Raw genomic sequence first — 9,194 nt, 5'->3', positions numbered from 1 at the left:
GGGGGGGGTGGGGGGATGGATGTAAGGGGGTGGGAAATAACGGGTTTTAGAAGGACAACAACATAATCAGAAATACAGTCCTTTTGCTCCGCTGTTTGCTTCGCTTCTTGCCGTACATGACTCCCACCTCCCCCCCCCCACCACCCGCCCACATCTACCCCTCTTGATTACCTCAGTTATCTCGTCCCCCGGTCCCGCCCCCAACGATGTAAGCAATGCCTGTCCCTTAGCCAGCACTGCCGCCGCCTCGCCGTACTGGTGACCGCTGTAGTACGACAATGCCAAGAGGTGCCAGGCATCGGGAACCCGGTCGTCCTCCTCAATAAGGCCCTCGAGGACCTGGTGTACATATGTGTGTGTGGGGGGGTGGGGGTGGGGTTTGGGGGTACCGGACGGCGATCAGCGTGTTCGTATATATCCATATATACATACAGGCATTATACATACATTATACACACATACATATATATGCCATAATGTGTGTTTTACACCACCTGGAGCTGCGTTTTTGCCCTTAAATGTGATGCGAACCCATACATAATACATACATACATACATACGAGCCCTGGAGCCCCGAAGGACCGGCTAGATAACGTCTGATCCAATTCACATTTGTGTGTGGTGGATTGGAGGTCTGTGTGGGGAGGTGGGGAGGCGGTTTCGAATCAGTTTGCGCGGGGGGGGGGAAAGAAGAAGAGGAGCACAAGTGCATCAGGTGAAACCGCAGCGTTTCCACATCCTGCTGTGTGACAGTCTGTTCGCATGCAACCGTCAAATCACCTCCGCAGACTTGCAAAGGGCGTGTATCAAGGCAGGCCGCCTGCCATCACCACCCCATGTAATCCCCATCACAGTAAACCCTCACCTCAGGACCACACCGCGCGAGCTGCTGCTGCTGCTGCTGCACAGGGGGCCCCACACCAAAACAACTCGTCCTCGACGCCCTCCATTCCCCTTCAAGGGCTCCCCGAGACACCCAACAATATTAACCCCCCTGATCCAGTGTTTCACCCGGCTCCGAAACCCACAAACCTACATCAATTGCCGTGGTGGTGGTCTCGTCCAGCTCCAGCAACAACTTGGCGCACTCCAACCGAAATTCATAGCTGGGCCCCCCCTCCTCCTCCTCCTCCTCCTCGTCCGCGTCCTCTTCAGAATCGTTGTCACCAGAATCTGACGCCTCCACCTCACCCCCCGCCGCGTCCTCCATGTCCGCATCCTCATCGGCTGCCGCCGCCGCCTTCACCCCCGCTCCGGAACCACCCTCCTCATCTCCCTCTTCCCCGTCTTCGTCTTTGCTCGAGGGCGCATACCAAAGCGCCATGGACCGCCGGAGAGCCTGAATGCGGTACGACAAAGCAAGAGTACAGGGTACGACAAAGCAAGAGTACAGGGTACGACAAAGCAAGGGTTGATAACGGATTGGCGAGAGGAAAAGAGAAGAACGAAAGCATAAGTACTCGTGCTCGTGCTCGTCAGCTTAAGAATGCAACCGTCGGCAAACGGTTTGTTGTCAAAGCCCACTTGCACTGTTTCGCTGGCTGGAGGCCCCAACGGCATCGATAGCTATTGATGAGTACGAGGCAGCTGCAGCTGCAGCTGCAGTAGCAGTAGCAGCGGCGGCGGTGGCGGCGCCATTGCCAGCGTCCAGCAAGCGACTGCCAACTCCAGGCAGCGCCCAAGACAAGACTACGAGGGAGCGCGCGGCTCACCTCCAGGGCTTCTGCCGCACGGCCTTGTTCGTACCGCAATGACGCCAGCGCCTGACCGGGCTCGGGGGAGCTGGGGTCCGCCGTACTCGCCTGGCGGGTCGGCGGGGTGGCAGTGGAGGGTTGGGAGTCACCGGGGGGGAGAGGGGGGGAAGGCGCCAGCCGCGGCCCACGTAGCGGCCGTTACGGGAACGGGGTTGGGGGTATAAGAGCATCCATTACAGGGGTGTGTGTGTGTATGTCTGTCCGTGTGAATGTACCCCGAATGCTAAAACCCAGGTTCGGGTGGGCTGGGGGGTCTGTAACGGACGTGGCCGACAGCAGGAGGACCGGATGGCCGACTGAAATGGCGGTCCGGTCGATCCACTCAGGGTTTTAGGGTTTCAGTCGGGGCGCGATTGTGAGCGAGGAGGACGAAAGCAGCCCAGCCCGGGCACTACGATGACGACCTGCTATCGGGTGTATTGGTTGCGGCTCTCCCTTCCCCGTCCCACCTAACCACCTCATTCCCCGGGCATATACACTCGCACACACAGCACTTCCCGCAACAATCCGCCGCAACAATCAAATGTTCTTCTCCAGGTGGTGTGTGTGTGTGGTGGTGGTGGTGGTGTGTGTGTGGTGGTGGTGGTGTGTGTGTGGTGGTGGTGGTGTGTGTGTGGTGGTGGTGGTGGTGTGTGGTGGTGGTGGTGTGTGTGTGGTGGTGGTGGTGTGTGTGTGGTGTGGGGTGTGTGGTGGTGGTGGTGTGGTGGTGGTGTTAGTGTGTGTGGTGGTGGTGGGGGGAGGTAGGGGCGTTACATGAGGACAAGCTGGTCAAGTTGTGGTAGTGAGGAGCGGCGGGGGCCCGGGAGTTAGGCTGGGCCTACGGCTGGCTCTAGGTTGGGCCGCCATCCACCCTGTCTACCCAGCATGACCACCTCTACCACCACCATTTGACAAATGATAACGCGTGCCGCCTCCACCCCCCCAACCCCGACTCCTCCCAGCTCCCACCAGTGTCCCCTCAACCCGCTTTCACTCCTGGCAACGTTTCGGAGCTATTTGGAGCAATGACGTGGTTACGTGATTGAGGTTTCGGATTCGGCGGTTAGGTTGTTTTGGACTTCAAACGACAATAAGAATCTAAATCCAAATACGTACTGCAATTCACCAGCGCCAACAGCGACCATGTGGTTTTCACATGCTTTAAATTTCCAAGTCATCGGGAGGGCCTACGGGTACGAGTCGCCGCCCATCCCCTTCTCCCCCCCCTCCTCCCCACCTCACTCATCTGTCATCTCCCCACCCGACCCAACCCCGTGCGAGACACACCACACTCGCCGGCTCCCCTTTGGAAGGGTTTGATGTCGGCTTTGGACGCGTCGACAGCCAAATCTTTTGCTTGGGACGCATGAATATCATGGGCTTTTGCACACACACCTATACCCCCCATCCTCATCCTCAACCTCATCCTCAACCTCATCCTCATCCTCAACCAAATACGAAATACGAACTCACCAATGCGAGCAGATGCTCCACCTCCTCCGCCACCGCAGGCACCACCACCACCACCCCGGTGTCTTGCGCCGCCTCCCCGCCGCATCCACCTCCTCCTCCCCCTCCCCCTGCCGCTGCAGCCTGTTGCCGCTGCTCCTCCTGCTGCTGCGCGCTATGGTGCAACAACATCTCACTGAGGCTGCACAGCGCGCCGGACAGAGCCTTGCTGAGTCCGACGACGGATGGGGACGAGGCGGCCTGGGCGGCAGCGTGCTGGGCCTGTGTGCGCGTGTGCGGCCGTGGTGGGAGGCCGCCAGAAAACACATGTGGAGTGTTGGTGGAGCGGACCATAGGGTGCTGCTGCTGCTGCTGAGGGTGCAAGCGTGTTCCCACATTACTCTTGGGCACCCTCTTCCTTCAGTCCACACAGCGTAATGAATTATACATGGACAGCTATCTCTACTTGATTTTTGCATCTTGAAATTCTGCACCTTCTCCTCCTCTTAATCCCCCCTACTTACCCCCCGTAAATATTAAGATAGAAAGTCCCGCTTCTGCATGAGCCTTCTCTTCTAGCTACGCCCCCTCACACACGCACACAGTTTTACCTGCAGCACCTGCACCCCCTTGCGAGTCGCCACAAGAGCCTGTCCCGGGTCCTCCAGCAGCTGTCCCAAATAGAGGTACTTCTCGTAACCCGCATCGGGACTCAGGGAAGCCGACTTTTTTAACACCTGCAACACACGGTCCGGGCGGTTGTTGGTTAACGGTTATTGGTTGTTGGTTGACGGGATGGTATGGCTGGTGGAGTGGGGGAGCGTGGGTAAGCGCAGGGCTTTAGGCTGGGGTTGGTTTTTAAGCGCGGGTGTGGAATGGGGGATAATGGTGATGGTGAAGCTTCTAGTTCCGCTCTGTCTGCCTGTCTGGCTGGTGTTGTGGAGCTTGAGGAGGGCTACATGTCCTTGTCGTGTAATGAACATGAGAGGAGGGATGCCGGGGTGGGAAAACTCCGTGAGCAGGAGTCGCTGGGCTCTTTGGGTATTGGTATTGCATTAGGGAGCAGGGGGACAGGCTGCGTACAGAGGGGGCGCAGCATAACTATGGGAAGCTCCCTGCCAGTCCAGCCACACAGGCCGACCCAAACCCAACTTAAGTTATCTGGTGGACACAACTCGTAAAAATCTGAGCTCCGTCACAGCATCAGGCACATTGCGCAAATAGACGAGATGGAGATTGTGTTTAGCAAGCTGCAGACATGCGGTGCGTTGCATGGCTGACGACAACACCGATGGCAGTCAAATCAAGGCTTCGCCGTGGCGCGGGATCGCCGGCAGCAGCTCAGTGCCCTAGCATCACAAGCGAGTAATGTATGGCAGCTGCTGACCCACCTCGATGGCTTCGTCTTCGGGTCCAATTTCGGCCAGGAGCGCTCCGAGAGCATCGAGGTACTCCACGTTCTTTGGATCCATCTTTGCTGCCTTGCGGAGTGCTGTGCGCGCTGAATCGAAGTCATCATACTGAAGAGCTAGTTGCGCCTGTTCATAAAGTTGCTGTGGGGTCACACGGGCGGCGGGCGCGCGAGGTCCGCCGCCCTTCTTGGAATTCTTGCCTTTCGCCATCGACCCCGAATGCGGTGCGGACTACCTGCAGTCCTATAACCTATTATACACGTGCCCGGGGCTCGAGTCCCTTTAGCTTAAGCGCAGTGTGATATACCGTGTCTCTCAGCGACATCAGAAACGCGTCAGACAAGGCAAACAGCCTCTGTATACGTCAAGAGTTGATAAGCTTGAATCATGAAAAGCAGGCAACAAATTTACAGGCTCATGCGAGCACCTGCTGTAACCGCAAGTCCGTCCGTGCCGATATCTGGTGCCCTGCGCGTTAGGAACTAAGAACGCTTATCGCGTACCACAAGCGTATCTGTCTAAGCTAGTTGCATTACAATCACACAACTGTTTCCAAGTTTCAGCAATACTAACGAACATTCTGTTGTAACCGTCACAGCTGATGTTGCTCGAAGCATTCCAATGTTTCCAAATTCCACAAATGAGTGGCACAAGTTATCAATGATGTCATATGTAATGATCCATAGTTGTTGCAGGTCTTTGGAGGCATGGTTGCTAAGCTTGGATCGCAAGTGCTGGCTTTGCTCAAGCCACTCGGGGAACTAGGGTTTAATGTCTTTCGGATATGGTAATGCACTGATTATAAATCCTATAAGACCTCATTAATGAACAAGATTGCCTGCAAAAGACGCCGTCCCTTCGCTACAGTGACAGCCAGAGTGACAGCTGCCCAAGGTTCTTTCCTCGAGGCGACATCCACATCTCCACATGCGTCCCAAACCGCATAACGCGATCCATAAAAAATTCATATCGATCAGCCTGGATCGAGCCGGATATCAGCATTTCATTTGTCGAACCTACTCCTTCGTTCTTCCACATGAGCTAAGATCGGGAGCAGTACATTTAACTGCCAAGGTCACCTGCCGCGAACTAACCTACACCGCCTCCTCGCCCACAACCACATCATCACCTTCCTCGCCAACACGACACCAACACACCCCTCGATGCCCGTCTGCAGCGCATTGCGGACGGTAATCACTCCAGCCACCTGCGCTGGGTTTAGACCGTCGTGAGACAGGTTAGTTTAGGCTGCGCCTTCCACAGCCCGTCAACCAAGAGGCTCACATCCCGCCTGACATCATCATAGAGGTGCACATGGACTGGATCAACACCACCAACCTATAAATGCCTCAGGAACGCGGGGCATGGGGCTCGGCAGCACGGAGTGTGGGGCTCAGGAACGTGGAGTGTGGACCTTGGGAGCACGATGCATGGGAACTGGATCCCTGGTAGAGGCTCGAAGGCCAGTGAGATATGCAGAGTGTGGGGTTCGGGGCCCGCAAGCGGGAAGCATGGGGCTCGGGAACAAGGAACATGGGGCTCAGCACCACAGGGCGTGGCGATCATCCTACTGGGGCAGTTCCCAAAACGATCGACTCCAGATTGTTGGCGCGAGACTCTGGAGCGTGAAGTGCGTGGGCCAGCACTGCGTGGAGTGTATGGCTCAAGACCCAACCATATGGAACTCATATGGAGCGTGGAATGGAGGAATCAGAACCGTCCGGCACCACTACCCGCTGCTCTAACACACTGTTTACTTGGTTGTTACCTGCCTTTTAACGGTAACTCACCTTGTCTATCAGTAACCCACAACGGGTCACGCAAGCACAGACCACTGGGGCTCGGCAGCGTGGCGTGCACACCACTGGCACCGCGTCATTTGTCCCCGATCCTCGCTGAACAGTGCAATTCGTTGGTAGGTCACCGTGTAGTGCACACCTCTGCACGTCCTGGGGCATTCCCAGAACGATCGACTCCAGATCGACAATGACTTCAAAGACAACATTGCTTAAATGCTGGCCGAGTCTGTTTTCCCTGATGTTTCATCTCATTGGAAAATCGGCTTGCTATACGGGGTTCCCGGCCCCTCACCTCGGGGGTACTGCGCCAGCTCCCTATGTTTTAATTCTATGTTTTTAAGGGCTATGCATTTCAGGACTGCCCTGCTCGGCGGCGGAACCTGTCCCACTCCCTCGCAAGCCTGGACTGGACTCTACGGCTCAGCAGCCCTACGGGTATCCTGGGGCTCGAAACAGCGGACCCTGACGCTCCGGAGAGTGCACTGCGTAGGCCACCACAGCGTTGGCCTTGTAGCTCAAGACCCACACATATGGAACTCTAAGGCACGGAGTTTAGAATTCAGTAACCCACATTTGTGGGTACACGAGCGTGCAGGCTACGGATGCCAGAACCCCTACATGCTAAATGCCGCGCATCCAAACGGTAGCCACAGCCGTCCTGGGGGCCCCCGGGCACGGGGTGAGGGGGCCCCAACGGAAAGGGGGGGGCGGAAGCGTGTAAGGATTACATAATTTTCTATTGACATCTATCGAGCCGATCTTAGCTCAGCTGGAAGAGCGAAGGACTGTAATGGTCATTATAAAGATGCTGACATCCCTAGGTCGCCGCTTCGATCCAGGCAGATCGGACTCGGTGATGGAGCAGTGCTTCTTTCATACTTCCGCCCTCTTGTCTTTTGTTATGCATGTGCATGGATCGGTGGTTGCAGCCGTGCTAGCTGGATTCGCTCTCCCAAACGGAGACTGTTGCTAATCGTGTTTCCTCGCCGGTGTCTTAAAAGCAAGAGATAGGACAGCAGGACAGAACAGGACAGGGTTTTAGAGTTTGGGGTTCTAGGTTTTTTCATATTGATAAAAGCAGAAAGGACTGTTAAGACGGGTAGCTGGGGCTCACCCGCAAATCCCCAAGCATGCATGTCCCGACCAGCAGCAACAAAAGTCAGCATACGCAGCACCGCGACGTGTCCCGAAAACCTCAACACGACTGCTACTGCTATGCCCTGGCTCCAAATCCGCTCAGATCAAGCATGAATCTTCTTGACCACGCACAGTACACGTCGTCTCAGTTCTGGTTGGGCGCTCCGCCTGCACCTGAGGAAGCCGCCAAGGCCGCCCACTGCACCAGGCGGCTGGGGGCCTGATGGCTACGAATCACACCTTCCCAGTTGACGAGCTCATCCTCGAGACCCGCCAGCAGTGTATGCAGCTTTGGAACCAGTCCCCCGCTAGCACCCCCAGGGCCGCTGTCACCACTATTGCGGACATCACCGCCATCCTTAATCCCTGCCATCCCCATGTACATAGCGTCCGTTAGGTCGTCGGTGGCATTCCGGGTCGTGGTGGTTGGGTTGCCGTCATCTCCATCTCCATGCAGGATGGCTCTGCAAGTGGGATGGTGCGTGGTACAAGACGTGAGAGATAGCGGGTCAAAGATCGCCCCACACACTGAAAGCGGGGGACGGGGTGCTAGGGACGGGGTGCTAGGGACGGGGTGCTAGGGACGGGGTGCTAGGGACGGGGGGGTGCTAGGGACGGGGTGCTAGGGACGGGGTGCTAGGGACGGGGGGGTGCTAGGGACGGGGTGCTAGGGACGGGGTGCTAGGGACGGGGGGGTGCTAGGGACGACACCCAAATCCGCAAATCGGACGGACGGATGGACAGGTGGGACATGAAGATATGACAGCCTTGATGGTTTTTAGAGGGTTTTTAAAAACCCTGACAGTAAGGCCCCAGCTACATGCTCTGCCTCGTGCGTACGACACATGAAAATGCATGAATGAGCATGTCAAGTATCGTGCAGGTATTAGATGAATGCAGCTGTGCTTATACTTAAAGCACCTGTGTGCCACCGCATGCAGCGCATGTAACAACTCAGCGCCTCGCTTGAGCGAGGCAAAGCGCATCTAACTATTTGTTCATGTATATAATGCCCGCCGGCTCCCCCGTTCGCCAGACCAGACCAATCGCACCTGATCTCACATAGGACTTCGTCATATCGCCCCACACACCCCTCCAACTCCTTCCTTTTCCCATCCTCCGCCTCTCGCCCTTGTCCTTGCTCTTGCAGTGCCTCCTGTTGTGCCGCGGCGGTGTTGTTGTCCGGGGTTTCCCCCGCCGCTGCTGCTGCCGCCGTCGGGGGCGGGGTCCGCGTCGCCGCCACTGCCGCCACTGCCGCCGCTGCCGCCGCCAGGTTACTGATTCGCTCCAGGGGCGGTACGAAGCCCCTCAGCGCGGCCACCACGCCACGTAGAGTGCCCACCGCACAGTCGAATTGGTCCTGCACACCATTGCGATGTGGTTTGGGAGGAATGTGCATGGTGCATGGTGCGTCCTTCATATCAAAAACACTGCGAACGGGTCAGTGGTGCACACACATACATACATACATACATACACACATAACTGCACGCATACATGCATACCTGCGTACAGCAGCATGTAACACATACACGTGTGGCGATATGACTTAACAGCACGGGTGCTTCCCTGCGGCTCCCCGACCCACCTGGAGGCTCCGAGTGGCGGTGGTACCCAGGGCCCGAGTTGCCTGAGGAGGAGGAGGGAGGGGGAGAGGTTAGGGG

General features: G+C 56.8%; 1 protein-coding gene across 1 annotated transcript in view; it reads right to left on the bottom strand.

Moving 5' to 3' along the window:
• The window catches only part of VOLCADRAFT_93168 (uncharacterized protein), a gene marked incomplete at both ends in the record, with an annotated part of 40,891 nt that overhangs the window by 17,661 nt on the left and 14,036 nt on the right, over window positions 1–9,194 (bottom strand). The window contains 11 exons of the mRNA XM_002952446.1: window positions 128–339; window positions 866–901; window positions 1,037–1,339; window positions 1,713–1,802; window positions 3,207–3,464; window positions 3,794–3,919; window positions 4,574–4,735; window positions 5,724–5,806; window positions 7,705–7,994; window positions 8,583–8,890; window positions 9,119–9,160. Coding sequence (XP_002952492.1) covers window positions 128–339; window positions 866–901; window positions 1,037–1,339; window positions 1,713–1,802; window positions 3,207–3,464; window positions 3,794–3,919; window positions 4,574–4,735; window positions 5,724–5,806; window positions 7,705–7,994; window positions 8,583–8,890; window positions 9,119–9,160 — 1,910 coding nt within the window. The remainder of the gene's footprint in view (window positions 1–127; window positions 340–865; window positions 902–1,036; window positions 1,340–1,712; window positions 1,803–3,206; window positions 3,465–3,793; window positions 3,920–4,573; window positions 4,736–5,723; window positions 5,807–7,704; window positions 7,995–8,582; window positions 8,891–9,118; window positions 9,161–9,194) is intronic.

The sequence above is a fragment of the Volvox carteri genome (genome assembly GCF_000143455.1).
Source record: "Volvox carteri f. nagariensis unplaced genomic scaffold VOLCAscaffold_30, whole genome shotgun sequence".
NCBI lineage: Eukaryota > Viridiplantae > Chlorophyta > Chlorophyceae > Chlamydomonadales > Volvocaceae > Volvox > Volvox carteri.
The sequence above is the reverse complement of the archived record's forward strand: the minus strand, read 5'-3'. Positions and strand labels throughout refer to the sequence as shown.